A 23,015-nucleotide genomic window follows, 5' to 3' on the forward strand; every position below is an offset into this window, starting at 1 on the left:
TATAAAGCCCATGAGACACCAGCTGGACTCACCCAGTTTAGAAAAAAAATTCTCTCTCTCTTTGCTATTTTATAGGCACTTACTGCAAACTGCAATTTTATTCCACTGCTGTTTACCCCAAAGCTGAATTGTGGCTGTAAATATACCACTGGAGTTTCCCCAAGGGAGCACTAACTCTTGCTTCAGGCTCGAAAAGCCAAGCTCAGTTTTCCCTCTGTCCTGTCCACACACAGCCTAAGAAAGACTTGCTGTGACCAAGTGACACTGAGACCACCCCCTGCTTTCGGCTTTATGAACAAAAATGTTCACTGGTGTCCCCTGCCAGTCTTATTCATGGCTGGCACCTGCAGCACCTCCTCCTCAGGAAGGATCGGCTGTGGCCTGAGTGACAAAAATGCCTCTCTGAAGGCAAAACACCTGCAGAAAGCCACCTGAAGCCCTTTTTTCTCATCCAGCAAAACATGAGGGTGAGACTTTTTTGATGGGCATGGAGCACAGCCAGCAAAGCCCCACTCTCTGCACAGGTCTGTGTCACAGCAGCCCTCGCTCCACAGGATGCTCCAGCACATGGGGCAGATGTTCTCTGTGCTGCTGGACTTCTGTAGGAACCTCCCAGGGCCTTGTGAGCCACAAGTCCCTGCCCTGTCCCCATTCTGCACTCAGGGCTCCCACACACAGCTCAGTGCCCGCTCTCCCCCAGCTCCTGCCCGCACATGGCACTGGGAGCTCCGGCAGCTGATCCCCTTAATTAGGTCACAAATGCATCACGTGTAAAACACTTGCACCAGCCAGGTCCTCTGAAGGAAAAAAAAAAACAACCCACGCCAAGCCCTGCAACTGGGGTAAAAGCTCGGGAGAGGAAAAGGTGCCAAAGCTGAAATAACTCTTCAAAACTTTTGTCTGTAGGAGCCTTTGCTTCAGTTTCTGCTCGACAGCTGGGCCCCTGCTCCCTGACACTGGAGCTAAGTGGTAGCGTTGCTTTAATTTCCTCTTGCTTCTGCTGCAATGCCAGATTGCTTGGATATTCGTAAACAGAAGGAATTTAATGAAAATTATAATTAGAGCCCTGCGGTGCTCTTGCAGGTCGCCTTTACACCGGGCTGCCTATTTACATTACAAATCAGGCTGGTGTCACTGCAGAGTCTACAGCAAGGGAGGAGAATTCATTAAAAAGGGAAGCACAGGGTGGGTGAGAAATAGGGGGAGAGAGAGAAAATGATATTGTTATTATTAATAATCTAGGAAATTGGGATCTGCCACGGTCTTGCTGCAGCTTTGCTCCTCGAAGGAAAGCTCATCCTAATCAGCCTGAAGCAGGAGGGGACACAGCACCACCGCCCAGAGACTTCCATGGCAATTACTGTACAAATAACCCTTTTTTTCACAGAGCAAGGCTTTCTCACCCCACCAGGACACAGAGAAGTGCTCTTAGCACCTAGCTGTCAATTTGGGGGTGTTAGGAAGAGACAACGTGAAGCCAAAAGGATACAGTTCCCATTATTTTGCAGCTTTCCCTTTGTCCCACCTGGCAGCAGCTCCTTATGATGCCTTTTACCCCCTGTAATGCCACGGGCAGCAGCTCCTGCTCCTTACATCAAGCCCTCAAGCACAGCTGGGGACTGTCTGTCTTCCCATCTATGCACTTAAAATTAGGAATAACAACCTCGTTTTATACAGAGAATTGCTGGAAACTTGGGTCCTGTTTGTTAAAAGCTGCTGTAACATTCCACACCAATAATCCTGCCCCAGCACTAGCAGCCTCTTCACTGCCATTGTGGGTTTTTGGACACCCACCTGCCCGTGGTGGCAGAAAGAGGAGCCTTGGGAGCTTCCCATAATGACAGCAGCACCAACCCTAACCCCTCACCTTTCCCTTCATGTCACATTCTCAACACAGAGAACTCCCCCTGTTCCCATGCCTGCATCCCCCAGATGAGAAGCTGGAAGTATTTTAGGAGCTGGGCTGCAAACAGGCCAAGTGGTTTGTTTGCATTTCATCCACACTATCATCATATGATGTGACCCATACTGCGACAGCTGGGTTTTAATCATCACCAGTAACACTGATGTCTGTGCTTTGCCCAAAAAAACCCAACAAACCCAACAAAAACCAACCAAAACGCAAAAATGTGTTTATATCAGTTCAAAAAGAAAAAAAGACAAAATGAAAAATTATAGTTGAAAAAACATGTAGCTATTTTTCCAGCTGAAATATAGATATCAGTGAAGAAATACCCACCAACCCTCCCCTAATGAATGTACCAGCAAATTTCCAAGCCTGTCATCAGAGCATGAAATGAAAAAGAACTGGGAAGAAAATAGTATTTTGGACAAGAAAAACATTTAGCAGTTCAGCTTCTGGTTCCAGTAAAATGCTTCTGACAGGAAGAGTTTTAAATTGGAACAAACAGGAAAACAACGATTTTGTTCAAAACAGGGACTGTCAGAGGCTTTCTGGGTATTGCAGGAATTTTCCAATAACCACAATCCCCACAAAGAACTTCCCTCTAATAAGTGGATAGAAAATGAATCAATCACTATTGATTTTCATCATCTGATTGCTTCTCTGGAAGAAAATCAGTCCTACTTATGCAATTGATTAGTTACCTTAGCAATTAAAGGTAAAACCCCTGGCTTTCCCTGCCTCCCTCAAGGCATGTAAACTAGGGAAATTCCAGTTTTCCAGCCGTTTCAGGAGGCAGAGACAATTTTATGTGATCAAAGGTGAGTTCTGAGGTGTCACCCACATCTCAGGAGTCACCAGCACCCTCAGCATGGTCCCTCAGAGGTGAGGATGGCTGGGTACCTCCTGGGCTTCTTCCTCAGCTGTGCCTCCCGACGAGCAGTGCAGGCAGCAGAGCAGAACCCCAGCTCTGTTTCCCTCAAATAAAAACAAGGAAACAGCAACACACAAAGTGCTCAAACAGATTAATCAAGCACATATCTAGAGAGGGAGGTGGCAAAAGGTTTAGGCACGATTTGAGGCTGAAGATGTGCCTCTCCCTTCCACGGGTGATGGAGTAATTTGGGAACCGCAATCCACTCTGGGCAGTCATGGAAGGGTGAGAGCACAGCTCTGCTGCAAAACACAGTCTGAGTGCTGGGAATCAGGGCTCCAGGGTGGATTTTCTGGGATTTACAGCGTGAGAGTGGCTGTGGGGGAAGTCACTGTGGTTTTCTCATGCCCACTGTCCCCTGCACCGCTGAGTTTCCTGCTGTACTTGAGAGGAGCTCAGCAAAACTAAAGATTCTCATCAGGGATTCATCAGCAATACAGAGTCATGCTGTAAGCCCACTGAGGTTTACCAAATTCTCCCAGTGGCACTGATAGCATTGACCACCTCACTTTTGGTGCTGCATGCCCTTTGTTTTTGCTCCTCAGCCCAAGTGGATGATGAAACGAGAGCCGTGACGTTCACTTTGATGGAGGCGAGCTGCTGCCTTTCCAACAGGGTAAATAGGGATTCAGTGCCTTTTAAAAAGCGTTATTTTTAAAGGAAAGCCCTTTTGAGTGAGGGCCAGAATGGGGTTATTTTCCACATGACCAAGCACCAAAAGGAAAGCAGCAGCCCAGTCCATGCTCTTATCGGCCTCCCTGAGTCACCCACTGGATAGATTTGTCACAAGGTGAAATAAGAGCAAGTCCTCAATTTATTATCATTTTCTACTTGTTCTCCTTAATGCAGTTCCTGCCAGGATGAGTTTGCTGTGGGAAAGTGGAATGAAACCAGGCCTTTCAGTTTGCTGCTAAATGGGACTGAGGGGAGGAGGCTTCCAGGGGGGGAGGGAAAATCTTCCTCATTAAAAAGGGAAAATGTGCAAGGCAGAGTTTTCATCGGATGCTGCCCAGCCTCCCAATTAGGGTGGCTGGGACAAACAGTGGTGTTATTATATGTAACTGTTTATCCAGTGTCACTCAGCCATTGTTTATTTTATGAGCATAATTTATCTCCTCTGTTGTGCTACCCAATTTGTTTGCATTTTCAGTCCACTCGAGTGTCTCTCTTTCATTGTATACATCTTTTGGCCTCCCACCAACTAACTCTCCAGGTTTCCAGGAGTGTCGCACAATGGCCAGGCCCCTCCTGCGCTTCATTTTTTGCATGACATTTTTATCCCCTTATTTCTGCTCTGCCCTTGCCCCTCCCCTGCTGCAGACTCGCAGCTCCTCAATGGCTCATGGTTTATTCAACAGCAAAGCTGAATTTCTCTTTTCCTTCTCTTTTTCCACTTTCCCCTCCTTTTGAAAATAGAGGCTGGTCAATAGATGCCACTCTGGCAGCTCTGGGGAACAAAGTTCACTTGCAGCAAATCTTTGTGATCGTGTCTCCATAGGGCAAGAGTTTGGTGACCCTGCAGGGGCTGAGTCCCAACCAGCAGCTCACCCATGGGGCCCCCACAGACTCTTGCATCTCCTTCAGCCATGGAAAGGGACAAAGACTTGTTCTCTATTAGCTGGTGACACCAAAGCTTTATCCACACCTCTCCTTGGAGGTGTGAGATGATTCCTCATCCCTGGAACAAGGGCGTCTTTGGTTTGCTCCTACTCCAAACTTCCTGGCCATCCCCCCCCCCCCCCCCCCCCCCCCCCCAAGTCCTCTGATCTCGCTTGTGGGTTTGACTGCAAGGATTAGCTAAAATAGAAAAGTGCTAATCCACATTATGGAAATTCAAATCCTTGCTGTTACACTAGGTAACTTCAAGGAAATTTAATCTGGTAGGACTCGTAGGCGACTCCAGACAGTGACAACAATTTCTGTGCATGGCCACTTCCTCCAGCCTGGTGACACTGCAGCAGGAAGATGCAGCATTTTCCTCCCGATTGTAGCAGGACCCTGTTTCTGATGGGCTCTGATGAGCTCTCAGCCCTGGCCTATTGCTGAACCTGGGGTTTGCTGCTTCATTCGCACTGAGTGTGCCAGGATTGGGATTCTGGGATTTCTGATTGAAAATCTGGACAGTGTCTCAGCACCAAACCCTGGAGCTCCATCTGAAATACCCTTTGTTTAGAGGTTAGTGGCCAAAACTGGCAGTGAGGAATTTAACATGGCCAAGGGAGGCTTCATGAGGAAAAAAAGTTGGCAGCCATGAAACCTGGGATACGCCTCATGCAAGGAAAGCATCCTAGAGGATACTGCCCTGCCACCTCCTGTCACTGTGAGCTGCTCCAGAAATCCATCGTACTTGAAATGATTCACTCAAGTACCCATTCAGTCTCAGTTCATGGATTGCAGAGCCTTTATTGCACACCCATATATTTAGCACTGGGATAGTTCTCAGCAGTTCTAACAGCCCTGTCATCTAAGGAATAAAACAAAGAGCCATTATTCATCACAAGGGAGACACAGTCTTTATTGTCTGAAGCCATGGCAGAGTTTTTCTATCACCCTATCTATTCTTTCTCCCTGTCACACAACTCAGCTTTAAGCTGCTTCAGTGGAGAGTCTCTCCAGAGGCTGGAGGCCCAAATGTTTTGTAGCTTCTCCCAGTGAAGTGCCCAGCTAATGCTGTGTTGGACTGACTGCAGGACTGACCCTGAGCTTACAGGAGCAGCAAGAGGAACCTTTCCAGAAAAGCCTGAGGTGAACATTCATCTCTGCTAGGTCAGGAGTAAAAGCCAGGCAGGGTTATTTAAATATATAGAGAAGAACAGCTATAAGGAGAGATGGATGGATGTGAGTTTTGGGCACTGATTGTACCCAGGAGATCTGGGGTTTGGCCCTGGCCTGATGGCAGAGCCGCGTTTGGCTGCAGGACACACCAAGCTGTGCACATCACCTGTCCCAGCCACCCTGCAGCCCTCCCAAACAGCCTCAGGGTCTCCTTGGTGGATCCGTGTCCAGCGCGCAGCTGGAGGAACCAGTCTGGTTCTCTGGATATGTGGGGATTAATACCTTGGGATCTAAGCATGAGCCACCCTCCATCCTGCTTAGCATATGCTTGACTTGCTCTGTGCCTCTGGGAAAAGCAGGCCAGACTGGGGCCACAAGACCCCCTAGGACCAGATTGGGGCCACAAGACCCCCTCAGGCCAGATTTAGGGCCACAAGACCCCCTCACTGGTGCAGATAAATGCAAATGAAGCTGCACCATTCAGAGAACCAACTACATCATGGTCTCCTCAGGCATCAGGAGCATTTGAGGCTGCGCCTGTGTCAGCACAAGGCAGGACAAGGAGTAGAACAGATCCCTCTGAGAAGGGGCTGTGCAGGGGCTCTCACCAGCTGTTTGCAGTAAGGCAAATTCATCCTTCCCTTGGATGTCTCTGCTCAAAAAAATGAGATGGGAAACTTTAGAGACCCACAGTCATAAAAAGTGACAGACATCTGAAAAAAAAATGCACTTTCCCAGCTTTTTAATTTGTTTTAAGGTTGGCAATCACATCTCCAAGCATCCAAGCTCACTTTTCTCCACATGCTCAGACAGCAAAGGGCACAAAACAGCCTGTGAACTCCCATCACACTTCTCCCAGCACCCACTCTGCTCCCTGCTGAACAGCCAGCAATCTCCCAGGCTAATTAGCCAAACGGTATTCTGCACATATTTAGCATTTCTGAGTAATTAGGATAATCAGATTTCTCCCCTAATTCTGTACATCCACAATACAAGCAGGTGTGTTGCCTTTCCCACAACGATATCACAAGGAGAGTGTTGGCTGCCAGAGGCAGGGGTGCCAGCGGCCTGTCAGAGCCCATTCCCATCTCCCACATGGAAATCTGCTAATGGATTACCAGCAGCCACGGGGAATTGGGAGCTGGGTTTGTGTTGGCTAAGCAGGCAGTACTTCAGACATTCATGCAAGTTATCTGAATGCACAGTCCTCAAATCTGGCCAGGGATCTGGACGTTCCCTTCAGCACCCTCCAGGGATCAGCTGCGAGAGTTGTTTTGTGCTGCAGTTGAACAGCAGGTGTTTGGCTCAGAACCTCAGAGGTGTTTTGGGTTCTGGGGAAGTTCTGGGAGTCTGCCCAAGACTCAGGACTCAGGTCTTGGTCATATCCACAAGGTTCATCAGCCCATGGGCCTGGTCCTTATCTCTGTGAACCTGTGAGCTGGTAACCACTTACCTCTGGTCTGTACCACTTCCAAGGACTCTTGAAATGAATGACCTTAAACGAAGGTCCACACAGCCAGGCCAGGCCAGCTCTTTCTTGTCCTGCTGAGATGGGTTTTTGATTCAAGAGGAATTTTTCCTCTAGCCAGCTTCACTCAGTAATTCCTTCTCAGGGAAGCAGAAAAACCTTGGGGTTTTTTTAAGTGCCCACAAGTACATCCTGGTTCAAGGAGCATTTGGATGTGGTGCCTCCACCAAAGTGGGAGATCTTAAAGGAGTTATCAATGATCCAGCATCTCTCAAAGAAGGAAAGTTTGCACCCAAGCCTCACAGCACAGAGTTACACTCTCCCAAGTACCTGGACCATAGCAGTAATAGTAAGCAAAGACCCTGTCACATTCCCTCCACAAAAACACCATCCATCTGCTGAGCTTCAGGCAGGGAAGAAGTTTGCTTGGAGACCTTAGAGCAGAACCCAGTATACTCTCAACTCAGAGAAGCCATTTCTAACATGCAGGACAATGCTCCTGTTGTAGTACTGTAGCAGAACATCCAAACTCCCTAAATATGAACAAACCTAAGTAAGGTCAGGACTTAAGATTCCTCCTGATCTCCAAGTAGGTCAGCCGTGCTGGTGCTGAAATAGAGCTCTGGTTACTACAGAGGTCATGTTCAGGTGGAGCTGACGATAGACAGTGACAAAGTGTTAATTGTGGGGAGCCTGTTTGTCCATGATGGATGACCACAGCACTGAGAGCACGCCATGCAAGGCTACACTCAATATTTTGTAAGTTGTGCGTGGGCAACAAAATGCTCCATCCCCTTCTTTAGTGTCCTCTGTCTCACCTTCCTGTTCGGATGAAATGGTGCTCACAGATGAACTATCCCCAGGGAACAGCACTTGGAAAACATAAATCAGCACCAAATGCTTTAATGGGTCCAAGGCTGTTGTCAGGGTCACCACAGACACAAGACAGGTCCCTGGTCCCCTGAGAGGTGTCACAGGAGGCATTCTCCCAGGTTTTGTATATCTGCTGTAACTGTGTATTCATCTGAGCACCTGAATCCATTTTTTATAAGGTCTTAGGACTTCTGGAGAAATGAAACTGAACTACCCTCAGTACTGTTCAATTCTTGCTCTTTCCTCTTAGATCAGGTGACCAGTTGGCCAAGTGCTCCCCAAGAAAGGACAGAGTGTGTCCTGTATCATTCTGACCTCAGGTCAGGGATGTCCCAGTTCACAGGGATGGCACAATGACAGAGCACAGCACATCCAGCCCTCCCACCCCACTGCTGGGCACTGGGATGGCTCTGCTGCTGAAACAGGGGACAACCTGTGCTCCCGCACTGCTGAACATCAGGGCTGGGCACACATCTGTGTGCTTTTGAATACAATGAGGATCCTGGTTTTCTTGAGTTTTGAGCATTGGAGGGGAAAAATGGAGGGTAAAAAAAAAAAAAAAAAAGGAAAGAGGGAAGAAAGCAGATATTTTGCTGGCCAGAGAGAGCCTGGGGAGCAGGTGGGAAGCTGCCTGCAGGGCTGGCCAGTCGCTGAGAGGTGGCAAAGGAAGCTGGCACAGCAAGTCCTGATGTCTGCCCGCCTCGAGCAGGTGATGAAGACAAGCTGTTGCCTCAATTCCCACAGTATATTTCCATTAGGCCCAGGCAGATGGCAGCTGAGGTCACCGCTTCCACACCATCATCCTTTCAGCCCAAAGGTGTCAGGGAATCTGACATCTCAATTATTAAACCTGGAATCACCCAAGCAGCACCTGATGAATGATGGGGGAAAGGGGATCGGAAAAGCTGCGCTCCTGATTTCCATGAATTCTCACCTTTGAGAGAAAATCTGGGACGTGTGCTTCCCTGATAAACAACGTATTTGTGTCCAATGTTCTGACACAAAAGCAGCTGTGCTAAGAACGAGCCACAGATACCAGGAAAATGGCAATTAAGCCCTTGTGGAAACTAGACCAAAAAGCACCCCTTGGAAAAGACATTTGATGTTAATGAGCTACAGCAAAGTCAAGGGAGGAGATATTGATCTTGCCCCAGCAGAGGTCTGCTGCTCGCTCCTCCAAAGTCTGTGAAGCCTCAGAACACAGAGCAAAATAAAACTTCTGTTCTTCACAAGGACTCTCAGATGTGGGGCCAGGGCTTGCTGTGGCTAAGGCAGGAGGAGCCACGGCAAACACCACTATTGACTTTTCTGTGCTCAAGGTGAGACACAATTCCGACACGCTGGTGGAGAAGCAGCAACTCTGCTGAAGCATCATCTCAGAGATTTCTGCTGGATATTTCAATCATTTCAGTTTTTCTCCTCCCTATTATTACCACCTACTCTCCTATTATTACTTTACTACTACTGATGCTTGACTTTTTACTCCTGTTAATCCATACTTTTGTAATCCCTACTATTATCCCTGGCAAGGAGAAGGTGAAACAAGATTCTGACTCTTAGCAAAGATCAATAAGCAAACGAAGCAGAAGCTGTTTATTCATAGTCTGAAATCTCATGAACTTTAAGGTAATATTATGACTCTGGAACGATTACAAAATATCTCAGGTTCCAATTTTCACAGGGCGTTTATTCATTGAGTTTCCTTCTGCAACAAAAATACCCCAAACCACTGTGAGCAGATGAGTCACTGCAGCAAAGCACCACCCTGAGCAACACCCAAACCTGTGCTTTCCCTTTGACGATTTTTCTCCTTAAACCCCACCATGAGCTGGGTCTGGGGGAGACATGATGATGTCAGAGATATTTGAAAGGTGAGAACATCTAGGGTCGACAACCCCAATGAATAAAACAACAACAAATCAACTTCTTTAGGGAGACTTTTCAACTTTTTTCAGAAGTGTTTTCAAGCTTCTGTAAAAGTTCAAAATATTTAGGGTTTGGCTCAATAAACACTCCCATAATTTTCAGCAAGCATTGCTAAATGCCAGGGTATTTTCTTCCTTTTTTTTTTTTTTTTGGTCCAGAAATGTCATTTTTTTCCCTCCTCATGTACTTTAGACGGGGAAGGGGTGAAGAATGTGCTGCTTTTGAGACAAAAGTTTTCACTTGGTTGAAAACTCTCTTTCTACCAAACTGAAACATTGAGACACAACCTGTGCAGCTGGTTGTTCTCATCACATCTACTGCAGGAGGAGTGGGGACAAAGGGAACATGAAATCACAAATTATCCCTGGTTTTGGGAGGGGTTTTAACAAGAAAGAGAGGTTCAGTTCTACTGACCTCAGACCCAACGTTTTGTTAATGGGAAAGGCAATGCTACAGCTGGGGCACTTGCTGCTCACTGGATAATATGCCTTTTCTTAAGTGCTCAAAAAGCAATGGGCTAGTCCAGGGTTTTCCTGGAGGAAAAGAGATCACAATCTGGCCTTTGTTATCCAGTTTGTTCTCCAAGAGTTCATACTTGAGGGCCCCTGGAGCAGATTCTTGGAAGAGCTCCACTTTGCACCCCAGCCAAAATGATCCGAGTTTCCATATATTATTAGCACACAATGGAGCAACGTCAGCTCCCTTAACCCCACACCAACCAGAGGGAGAGGGTCCCCATCAGGGAAAACCAGCTCATTCTCTTCTTGCTGAGAGGAAAAGGGGAAGCCAAAAAAGAGGAGAGAGTGACCAGGAAAAATCAGAGTGGTCAACAAAGACACTGTGTCAGCCAAAATAAAACCCCAGTTTTCCAAGGAGAGTTGACTTCAACACCGCCCTGCCCTCAGCTGCTTTTTTGGCTTGGCTTTGGCCAAATTTCATTCCTGGTCTGAGTGGGTTTGGTTAGAGGACACAGTTCCTGTGAGTCATCTGAAATCTCCAACACCACCATAGGAAAGGCGGATGTGGGGAGCCAGGAGACCTGGGCACGTCTGAAACACAGACCCCAAACTGCTCCTCCCTTCTTCTTCCCTAGTGCTGCAGTGCACTGACTCCAGCTGCTCATGAAAAACTGGGGAAGAAAAGAAAAATCTCATGAAAAAATTCAACTTTTTGTAAGAAAAGCTCCACCACTCCAAAATTAAAAATGTTTGCCAGCACAGCAAGTATTTGCCAGCACATTTTTGACTTTTCGCCAGAGTATTCTGGCCAAAACTTGGGAGAAAAAGTCAGGATTGTCTATGGAAAGCAGATACTTCTCATGAAAATATTCATTTAGTCAAATCCCCAGGTTTCTACTGAAAGTCAGCTTCAGTGGAAAATGCTGACGAGCTCTATTATTGGCACAGCTTTAATTTTCCTTTGTCTGGAACAGACACAGAGAAGACAGCATCTGTCAAACGTAGTCTTTAGTCTTATGTTATTATTTAGCCTGGAATATTGTTCAAGGACTTCAGGATAGTTTTGAGCCATCACAGAGCTGGGTGCTGTGCACATCCACCAAAGATGGCCCTTTCCCTGGAGGGGTTAGAATTTAAGCATAAGCCATGGAGAAGATAAACAGCTGGGGAGAGCACAAGGTAATTTTGGAGGGGTCCTGAGCAGCGTGATGAGCAAAGGGACGCTGTGCTTCCCCTTGCACCTGCTCTTCCCCACAAGGCTTTGTGCTCAGCCACACGGCAGCTGTGCAGGCTCAGAGCTCCCTCAGGGCAGCCTGACTCTGCCCTGGCTCCAGAGGCAGCTGCAGAGGAGGGGAGAGACGAGTCCTGCTCTCCTCCCTCCCAACCTCCAGCCCAAATGATCCCTGGGGTGGAGAGGAGAAAGCCAAGCAAGTCATTCCTACAGCCTCCAGACACTGCAATCCTGTCTCCTCCTGTCCCTGGAGAGGGACGTGCTCTGCCACCCTCCCACACACCCACGTTGGCTGATGGGTCAGTCAGACAACCAGGATCACAGGATGGTTTGGGTTGGAAAGGATGAAGATCATCTCATTCCAACTCCCTGCCATGGGCAGGGACACCTTCCCCCATCCCAGGCTGTTCCAAGCTCCATCCAACCTGGCCTTGGACTCTTCCAGGGATGGGGCAACCACAGCTTCTCTGGGCCTCAACACCCTCACAGGGGAGAGTTTCTTCCCAATATCCAATCTAAAACTACTCTCTTTCAATTTAAAGCCATTCCCCATTGCCCTATCACTACATGCCCTTATAAAATTCCCTCTATTCCAACTATTCTAACTCACACTTCATTTTTGCCCAGATCCGGCCTTTCCATGGCATCCACTGCCAGTCTGCCACACTCCCCTTCTGCCCTCACTCCTCACATGCTCTGCATCATTTTACGCCTCAATCAAACCAATACAACCACTTCAAGAGAGCAGTTGGAGAGGGATCTGTGCTGGTTTCAAATACCTTCCAGAACTGGTCACCCTCTTCTGTAAGAGATTAAAAAGTAATCACTAAGAAAGGAGCGAGGCAGAAAGAGAGCACGAGGAAGCAAATAAATAAATAAATACATAAATAAATGTATATAGTTACTTTTGGTTAGTCTTGATGTGCAGCCCCGTCCCAGGGCTCCTTGTTCTGTGCTCATTTGAAGTATTAGTCACTTTTTCCATTAGAAGCTGTTATTCTAGGGGGATTTATAATGTATCTGTAAAATTGTCTCCAGGCTTTGCTTGGCATCTGAGCTCTCAGTCCATGGACAGAATGTAAAGAAACTACAGTTGTTTGATTTATAGGGACAGGGCATGAGGAGCGAGAGAATTTTTCCATGCTCAGTGGAAATAAATTCACATAGTGCCTCCGGTGCACCGGCACTTACTGCTCCAGAAAATTCACCAGTTGGGTGCAATCTCACACTGGCCGAGAGGAAAGCAGCAAATCAATGATTATTTAATATCTCCCTGCCTGAGACCCAGCCCTGGTCTGTGGCTCCTCAGCAGGACCCACCCAGCCCACTGGTGGGTGTGACAGCCTCATTCCACTCGGGTTTGGAAATCCTGCCCTCGGCAAATCTTTTTCAATTCTAATTCCTTCAAGGGGCATTTCTGAACCCACTACAGAGGTTCCCTGACAGAGAACCTCATTATTTTTTCCTGGGGAGGCCCAGGGCTCATTTAAACTTTGCACTTTTTTCTTAATATGCATCTGCCCAGAAGTTGGGAGGGATGAGGAAGGACTGGTCTGCTGTAGGTGACAACAGCTCCTGGAAGGCAGAGGTGTTTGGGCAAAGTGGGAATTGGGGAGGTGACAACCCCTTTGGGAATAACAAACCCTGGAAAAATACCCCAACACTTTGCTGATGGTCCTCCTCTCTGCCATCCATGGAGGCACAGATAAGCCCTTTTGCAGGGTAGCTCTGACCTCGGCCAACTTTCACCCAAACTGCCGCTGGAGGTAGGGCTGGACCAGGAAAAAGGTAAGGATTAGAGGCAGGGATGGACACCAGGACAGAGGGAGGGAGAGCCAGAACCTTCTTGCCACTTCCCCGCAGCACCGCTCAGCAAAGCTCGGAGCCTAACGTGGACGCTTCAAGGAAACAATAATCTAAAATTGGAACACGGCAAATTATTTATTCAAACTACAGCCTTCCCTCCCCCCTTGATTAGCAAACCGCTGGGGAGTCAGCCCTGATTTCCTTCAGACAGATGCAAACGCTCTCCTCCTCTCCCTGTGCCACGAGGCTCAGCCCGTGGGGGGCTGAGGAGCTCGTTGGTATTCGCATTGTGTAGCAGCTCCTTCAATTCACACGTTGTTCTGCTCTCCGGCTGGAGCACAAACTTTTTCTTTGGGAACACACACTGCAAATGATGAATTTGTTTGTTTTCTGCCTTTTTTTTTTTTTTTCCCAGGGAAACATTTAGACTGCACTGTGCAAACACTTCCCCACACGCTCACTCAACTCCTTGCACCTAATAATAAAACAATCTTTATGAAGCATTGCAACTCAGATCCCTGATTCGAGTTTTTTGGGGGTTTGTTAATGTTTCCATTCATCATTTATATAAAAAGCCCTGTGAAGCTTTGAGGAACAGCCATCAGAACATGTAACAGATCTCAGGGGTGTGCTGCAGAACTGAAGTGGGAGATCGCAGCACCGAAATCCTCTCCTCACTTGAGTCAGAGGCAAAACGTCCACACAAGAGCCAGAATTTCACCCCTGGGACTTGGGCAGTGGGAGACACAGAGCTTGGCAACAAACAGGGGAAGGCTGTGAAGGGTTCAAAGTATCAAATGAAGCTGAGCAGAGACACGAGAGGAACAAAGGAAGTTCACGTCATTATAATTTATTGATGATCTTGGCCTGATTGCTTCAGTGTTTTGTCTTTGCAGAGCCCACCCTGGGCAGCAGCGAGCCCTGCACGTCACTTGGCCGTGCGGATGTGGAAGTGATGTGATGATTTACAGACAAAGTTTGCTTAATTAAATAATAAAGTAAATAAAAAAGCACCACGCTGGATCTCCCCCTCACCGAAGCTCTCGCTGGGAACTGGCCAGGATCTCCTGACCTCACCCCCACCGGAGCACAGCTCCAGAAATTCCCTCACCATAGTTCACATTTTTCCAACTCTACCAATTCACCCAGCAAGTGCCATGGGAAATCACTATGGCTGAGGCATCCAAACTTGCTTAAGAATGAGCCAAACTGATTCTTTTCTTCAAGGAGGAGGGTCTTAAGGAAAATAAAATGCTGGGGGTTCTTTGTCCCTGTATCTTGGATACAAGAAAACTCCCACGCTTGTCAGAAATCAGAACAGCACCAGTAGCTCATGGCTTTTTCTTTTTCACATTCCCCCCCTTTTTCTCCCCCCAGTGTGTGTGTGCTTAGAGTAGGATGACATAGTGAGGGGTTTAAGAGACAGTGAGTGCTGAGACACCAATTTCTAACGTAATACTGGGTGCAGCTTCTTTCTTGTGTGATCACGGTTGAAAAATCAAAAGAAATAATCCAGGAGACTAAATACACTCCCCAGCCATTCAACTCACTCATAAATATGCTGAGCAAGACGCTTTGTGCAAGAAAACCTCATCACTTTTATTCTGCATTTTGTTTCACCATGAGTCAAATCCTCCACACTCATCTTCCGACTGTGCTAGTCTGGGTTCACAGGGGTGCATTCCCACCCTCTTCCCTTTCAATTTTAGGCTGGTGGGTATCATTTCAAAACTAGCAGGTTCCCAGTTTTCCTCTCCCACCTTGAGTCCTGTGTCTGTTCCCTGACTCTTTGCAGAAAAAGAAACGTTGTCAACAGCACCTAACTCCAAAACAAAGAGTTTTAACTAAAGTCACCCCTTGGCACCAGCAAACTATTCAAAAGAACTTTGCAGGAAGCCTGCCCTTTCCTGCGCGCTGCTAACGCTCCAAAATAAAGCAAATTTGGGAGAAGTCAATGAAATTAAAGCTCTAGATGCTGTCATTTCCTTTTTAAGGCTGGAGGAGCCCTGGAGCCCATTAGCTATTGACAAGAAGGGGACCCTCCAGATCCAGGCTGGATGCGCAGACACTCGGGGAACAACCAGACCTTTGTTTATCATCTACGCAGATGTCACAGGGACCAGGAACCCGCACCCAGCAGGGACCGCCCCGTGCCCACCAGGGACCGCACTCTCCGCACACTGGGAAGTTTATTCCTACATAAACATATGAGTATTAATAGGCACATTCTATCTAAGCACTTCGTCCCGAGGAGGTCTGAAATAATTCCTGCCAAGCTAGCACAAAGCACAGCAGGGTGGGATGTGGGCGACCAGGGTGAGATGCAGGTGGGTCTCTCCATGAAAGAGGCTGAAGGTACCGCTGGGTTTTGGCACATACGAAGTTTGGTTTGGTTTGCAACATCGCCACCGAGCCGCCGGGACTCCTCTCACAGAGTAATTTTCTTCTTTTTTTTCAGTTGTATTTTATAAGCTCAAACTTATTAATTGAAAACTACTTTCTTTTATTTTCCCCTTTTTCTTTTTTTTTGAGTTTTAAGCATCTGTAGATCCCCCTCCCCGGCGCAGCACAGCGTCCCCGGAGCGCAGCCCGACATCCCTCCACCTTGCCGCTCCGAGCCGAAGTTACGAAGGGGCAGCTGGGCACCGAGGCGCTTTTGTTCGCGGCCCCGTCCCGGGGAGCCGAACCCGCGGGTCCCCGCCGGCTCCCCCCGATCCCGAGCGCCTCCACTCACCAGCTGCAAAGTGCAGAGGAAGATGAGGGTGCAGCGGCCGGTGCAGCATCCCATGGTCCCCGAGCAGCGGGGGCAGGGCAGGGGCAGCCCGGTGGCCGCGGCCCCGCCGCCGCCCTGGGGCTCCGCGCTGCCCGATCCGCGGCCGCGGGGAGCGAGGCGGGCGCGGAGGTCGCTCGGTGTCGCTCGGTCGGTGCCGGCTGCCGGAGCCCCTCCGGGAGCCGGGGAGGAGGCGAGCGGGGCCACAGCTTAAAAGGGCAACGCTCCGGCGGCGCTGCCGTCCCGCAGGCTGGGCGGGCTGGCGGGGCGGGGGCTGCCGCCAACGCCGGGATGCGCCCCCCGGGCCCCCGCAGGCGCGCTCGGATGCTCCGGCCCCGGCCCCGGCCCTCCCCCGGGAGGCGGGGGCAGCTGCGGTGCCCCGGACGGGGCAGCCCCTCGTTTTTCTTTCGCCCGGGCAGCGGAGTGACCGGTCCGTGCTGGGGCAGAGGGCTGTGCTGGCCAGGTGTGTGTGCAGGACACACGGTCTGTGGAGTTCCTCTCCTCTTTCTACATATGGTCCCCCGTGCAGGTGCCGGCGTGTTCACCCTGAACGTTATGAAACTCCAAACTAACCTAAAATGCAGTGGATTTTCCCAGAAAATTTGTCAGAGAGGGTGCACATGGAAGATACACTCCCAAAGGGCGGTAAGACACAGGATTCTTTAAAATGCACGTTTGTGGGTATTTTAAAGTATACCCAGGCTTGAGAAGGAATCCCAGCTGACTGAGAGCAGAGGGATGTAGGAGAGCATCGCCCTACTTTCAGAAAGTGCTTCTATCTGAGCACCATGCACGCACCACTCGCTGTACCCTGCACCTGTAGAAAAGCAAGTCAGACAACTTTAATTGTGAACAGCAGAGCAAACCCACAAGCACACAACCACCTCCTCTACGTGCCCGAGTCGTTGCCATTGCCTCCCCTCCCGAAGGAGAAGCAGGATTCAGGAGGCGCGGCTCATGCCGGCCTCCCCTGTGCACACACTTGTGGCCGGCCTGAGGAGCAGGTCACACACCACACGCTGTGACTGGGACAGACTTGCTGCTAAGCTCAGCACAACACGATAAGAAGCTTTGGGAGAGCCTCATCTGGTGACAAGGTCGTCTCTTTGCAATCTCCGGTGGCTCCAGCGTCTGCACAACAGTTTGTTCTGTCGCCTCTGGCTGTCCCTTCTTCCTCTGAAGCAAGTCAGGGTTTCATTTCTGCCTCCAAAGCAGGGTGTGACTCCCCAGCAGCAGTGATCAGCTCCACTTTCATTTCAAATAAGCACAGCCCGCTGCTCCTTGCAGTGGGGTGAGAGGGAGGTGGCAGCTGAATTCATAGCAGCTCTGTCATTTCACTCAAGGAAAACACTGCCTGCCTGTAGCCTAAGGAAGCAGGATTGGTCCTCAAGGCTAGGAAGGCTTAAAACCTTATATTAACAACATTATTGTTATTCACAACAGCCACAGGGAGAAACAGAACAAACAAATAAACAAAGTCTGAATACCTGAGATTAGAAGGCAGACTCTGAATTGATCACAAATCCTTCTGGTTTTAAATGGTAAAATATATTGATTATCTGACCTGTGCACTGTGCATAACCAAGGCATCAATTAAACACAGTCAGGTACAATAAAACACATTTTATTATAGGTGAAAGGAAAGCACCCAGAGAAGAAACACCCAGAGAAGAAACCAATTTATTTCACTCAGAAAACTGTACACTGAGGAAGCTTTGGCATTATTCATATTCCCCAGAAGGTGGATTTTGAATGGAAAAAGCAAAGGAGAAAAGATCAGTTTATTTTTTTCATGAATGCAGATGAAACATTCCTTACAAACTGCACAGGGAGGTTGCACTCTGCACTGTAGGGTCAGACAACTGACATCAGAATTAGAACAGGAGCTCAAGTTGGCCAAAAGCAGCCTGGGGTTAGGCTGGACTTGTTATGTGCTCTGGAAACTGCTGGGAACAGCAGGGGAAAGCTGGGATGCAGCCAGGCAGGTTAGAACCTGGCTTTTGTACCAGTTCTTAAGGTTTTCTGCACCTCTTGTTCCACCTCCTGCTTCTAAAAACCTCCTGTAGGCATTGTTGTTTTCCAGCTCAGTTGTACTGCAAAGGAGACACAGTGGGAAACAGCAAAAGGTATTGGTGCTGAAAGGCTAAGTTTGAAAGAAATAGGATTTTTTTCCACCTGCACTTTTATCTTGATAAGCTGTGCAGAAAGCAAGCATGGCTTGGCTAGGACTCCATATGCTTGTGAAGGAAAACACAGACTTTCCTGAGCTTTTTAATAAGGGTGAGGCCACAGGAATAACACAACCTGTATTTTGAAGAGAGACTGAGAACTCCCAGAGCCTGATTTATAATCTTCATTCATATGATTTCTTATCTTTGTATCTGACCATCTAAATTCCTGCACGAATGCTGCAGGATCATATATATAGCTTGAAAGCTTAATTCATAAAACCAACTATAACTTTTATTTAGCAAAAAAGAAAACCAAAATTGCTCAGTATCCTGAATTTTTTTATTTCCTTAAGTATAAACTCACCCTCAGCTTTTGATGGATGAAATGTTGCTTCAAGAGTCCAGTCTGAATGTTAAGAAGGATTTCTCCTGATTAAGGGGTTCTGGATGGGGTCTGAGGGATTCTTAGCAGGGATATTGGTGTACAGGGATATGTGTACACAGAGCAAGTCAATCGCAGGCAGCTGCATCCCTCACCATCAGGAGAGGACCAAAGACACAGAATTGGTCCAGCAGGTCATTTCTGCAGCCCTCTCCAAATGTCAGGCCACAGGGATGTTTGAGATCCTTATTGTTTCTTTTGTCCTCCTTTAATTCCTGAGGATGTCCCTGTATTTTAAGATTCTGATGCATAGCCTGACTTCATGGAGGGAATGGAATCCCTCCATGGGATGGGAAACATCCTCAGGTTCAAGTGATGCTCCAAAGGCTGAATGTCCCTGTTCTTAGTGTTTGAATCAGGAGCCTCTTCCCATCCAAATGTATTGTTGCATGGATCCAGCTGCATTGCCAGGGGTGATTAAACTTAGATAGTGGGACCTTGTTATCACCTGTCTGATTACATCCAGATTTCTGGGAGAAGTCACAGGTTTACTTTAGAAGAAATGAAGAAACAAAGTTAGCCCACTTGAAACAAAGCAGCAGTACCTTACCACAGCTTGTTATCTCTAATACCTGCAGCCTCCTTGCTCTGACAGATCAAGAGGAGCAGCAGAGGCTAAAAGTATTAGCTGGGGACATGTCTCTTCACTGCCAAACCCTGTAATTGTCACAGCTGCTGAAGGCTGGAGATGGTCTTACATCCCACGGTACCATGGGGTGCTTTATTCCACTCAGTTCATTTACATCCACCTCCTCTCCATTTTAATAACACCAGCTGGGTCACGGTGCCTTTGCAGATGTCTGATCAAACACAGCGGTGTCAGAGTGTTCCAACCTTTCCATCCACACCCCAAAGGCAAAGTGTGCCTGTCCCAGTGCTCCAGGAGCTAATCAGCCAGCCCGCTCCCCTGCTCCAGGGCACACAGCAGCCTTCCCCAGGTGCCATGTCACATCCTATTTCTGTGTCACTGTGAGAAGTAAGCCCCACTGCCAGTGGCCTGAGTGATGGCAGCTCAGCACTGCGCACAGCAGGATTTCCTGCAGACACATCCAAAAGGGTAACAGGGAAGTCTTCACACGCAAGGTGGGTGAGCTGTGGGGCTTCCTGCCACAGGACACTGTGGAAGTTTAAAATGTACAATTGAATTAAGATAAATCATCTTCCCGCATGGGAGGAGGAAAGGGCTCTCTCCTGTCTCCTCAAGACTAACACTGGATGCAGGGAGAAGATGTAACTGCTGGTGACCCAAGGTTGCCTCCAGTCACCTTGGGCAGCCAGCTCTGGCTGTAAAAACTGCACTCCAATGTGTCCCATGTGTCTTATTGAAGACTTTCAATATAGAGAAAGATTACTGAACCAGCTAGAAAGACAGTATGAAAAAAAGGACAAGAACTCTTGACCTTCTAATTTTAAACTTGTAATTTTTTAAACCTGCCACTACCCTCGGTTAATAACTGCTGCTCTGGGACTGAAGCCAGCTGAAGCCAAGACTATCACAGAAGAAGACCCAAGAGAGGTGGCAATAGCCCAGACATGTCCTTCTTCTCTCCAGAGGGACCAGGGAGGCAGAGAAGCCCAAACTGAGCAGCACCACAGTGGCACACCCTCAACAGGCCATGGCCAGCGGAACTGCACACTGATCTTCCCCTCCTTTTGCAGCCTGGTGAATTAATTGCTGAGGAAAACAGCCTGGTGACAGCAAAGCACAATGTTTCAGAAATTTTTCTCATCACTGCACAAGAAAGGAAAACTTCTCAATGACTTTTACGCTTTGAAATGGTTTCCCAGTAGCTCAGGGCGATCTGTAAAATTCATCAGAACTGGTGTGTGAAATCTGTCATTTTCTCTCTGATCCCTGTGAAGTCTCCAGTGTTGGGGGAGGCAGCTCCTAATCAGGGCTTTTCAGCACTTTTACACCACCATCGTCTGCATTTCACATTTGTAATTCTCTAATATTAACTTGCTGAGCTGCACAACAACTTCTCATCACTCTTTGATGAGCAGGTGGAGGATGGCAGAGGCAGAAGGCAGATTCCCCAGGTTCTCTGGTACGTCAGAGTAACAGCAAGGTGAACAGTTTGTCCATATCTGACTGATGCAGCTGCTTTGTTTCTCTGATCAAGGCCTGTATGAAGGAAACCTGACTGGCATCGTTCCTCCCCTGGATCAAACACATCAGCAGCACCATTTACCTCTACGCTGGAGTCAAGGTTCAAATTCACACCTTTACAGCATTGCTAATGCGGTAATTCTGCCATAATAGCCCACAAACAACCTCTCACAATCCCTTTTTTTTCTATTTCTCCATAGCTATAAAGGAAAAAAACATTGAGACAGACACCCTGGAAGCTGCCAGCATTTCTGTTAGTCTGAGGGGGTGCCTTGTGCCACAGACCATCTCACCTGAGCAGCAGCACTGAAAATCCTCCCTCATCCACTGAAATTCCTCACCTGTCCTATTGGTCTGGAGACCAAAAACAACTACTGAACTTGAGAGAGGCTGCTCAAAGTAGTGTTGTAGTAGCTCTGGGGATGGCATGTGCAGGGATAGGACCCAGGGAACAGCATGGAGTTGTGCCAGGAGAGGTTTAGGTTGGATATTTGGAACAGATTCTGCCCCCAGAGGGTAGTTGGGCATTGGAACAGCTTCCCAGAGAAGTGTTTTTTGTCTCCCAGACTGGCAGAGCTCACAGAACGTTTGGACAATGCTCTCTGGCACATGAAGGAATTGTTCTGTCCAGGGCCAGGAGCTTGATGGATCCTTGTACCTTCCAACCTAAGATATTCTATGATTCTATGTCAGCATTCCTGACAAAACAGGCACAGCCTGGAGCCGAGAGGAGGCAGTGCCCGAAGGGTTAAACCCTGCAGGAAAAGCACAGCTGACACCCCAGCACCTCAGCCATGCAATCCGAGTAGCTGGCATGATTGCAGCCACATTTCCAGCCGAAGTTTCACTAGGCACTGTGACCAAGGAGTAATTCAATGCAGCTGCCAAGGTCCCTGGGTATTGATACCAAGTGATTATTCAAGGTTTCCATGCAACAGTTGCATTTCTCAAATGATATGACAAAAAAAGAGAGCCTGAAGGGTGAGAGCAGTCTCTAGTTTCCGGCACTGGCTTAGGGCGCTCTCAGTTAGAAAAGCTGCTTCCCCATTTGCTTAGGAATAATTTTTTCCTCTCAAACGATTACAAACTTCCCCGAGCCAATTTAACAAGCCTCAAGTGATGTGATGGAGAAGAAATCAATGAGTTTCTTTTAGCATGTCTCTTGAAGGACATCTGCAGCCGTGTGGGTGTGTGGTGTCAGGAGCTGAGGTTTGTGAGTCCTGCCCCAAGCAGGGGATGGAACATGCAGTCCAGAGATATTCTAACACATACACACACAAACCCAGCTATTTTTCTGCTGTGTTTTCAGCGATATTCTCTCCAATCCCAGCCAGGGAGAGCTAATGCGTATTAAGAAGTCAGCAGTGTCAGGTGCCACCAGGCTGAGGGAGCATTTTTTACACACATTTCCTTAAGAAAGACTTAATTGCCTTGGAAATAAGCCACTTGAACCAGCCTCCCAGAGTTCACTATGAATATCCACAGAGTAGATTCAAGCAGCACTTCCAGGCTTTTTCCCTCTCCTGGCCACTTCGACAGCTTGGACTAACAGTGCTGCAAACTGTGATGTGACACGCATGGACGTGACATAAACACAAAGTTGAAGCTGTGTGGAGTAACAACTGCTTTTAAAATAAAAGATTTTGCTTTTCTGTGTGTTGTTATAATATCAGAGTAAAGCTTCCTGTGGTCTCATATAATAGCTTTCCAAATTTTGTTCAGTTTTTAAAATGAAAAGAATGTGCACAGGGAGAAGGACGGATGGGGGTTTATAAATACAAGTATCTGCTTAAGTTTGTGTTCAGCTCTAGCCCTGAGGTGGAAAAATGATGAAAGGATGTCTGAGTGATGTGATGGGTAGTAGAAATACACACATTAAAATGCCCTCCCAGCTGTGTGGGGGAGTGGGCACAGGGAGCTCAATCAGAAGTGAATTCCCTGTAAATATGCAGAGGAAGGATGGGGCCTGATTACTGTCCTGATCTTGTCTGTGCTTTGAAGAGCTGGACATGAAATTCAGAGCTGGAGCCTGTGGTGTGTGGTCATGGCACAGGCAGGACTCTGATTTAGCTGTAGGACTAAATCCCTGCCTAAACTCTGGCTTCTGGTGCCTGACCACCAGCAGGGCTGTGCTGGTCATTAGATGGA

The 23,015-nt window shown here is 48.1% G+C and overlaps 1 protein-coding gene across 3 annotated transcripts in view; it reads right to left on the bottom strand.

Moving 5' to 3' along the window:
* Positions 1-16,395, bottom strand: part of NKAIN4 (sodium/potassium transporting ATPase interacting 4) — a 50,428-nt gene extending 34,033 nt beyond the window's left edge. For all 3 annotated transcript variants that reach the window (XR_010723288.1, XM_066198937.1, XM_066198936.1), the window contains exon 1: positions 16,109-16,395. Coding sequence is in view for 2 of the 3 variants with exons in the window: in XM_066198937.1 (XP_066055034.1) it covers positions 16,109-16,162 (54 nt within the window). In the remaining variant the exon portion in view is untranslated. The remainder of the gene's footprint in view (positions 1-16,108) is intronic.
* Positions 16,396-23,015: the final 6,620 nt, after the last annotated feature.

Source organism: Chamaea fasciata, unplaced genomic scaffold (genome assembly GCF_029207755.1).
Source record: "Chamaea fasciata isolate MVZ Bird 193981 ecotype frontalis unplaced genomic scaffold, bChaFas1.0.hap1 SCAF_17, whole genome shotgun sequence".
In the NCBI taxonomy this organism is placed as follows: Eukaryota; Metazoa; Chordata; class Aves; order Passeriformes; family Sylviidae; genus Chamaea; species Chamaea fasciata.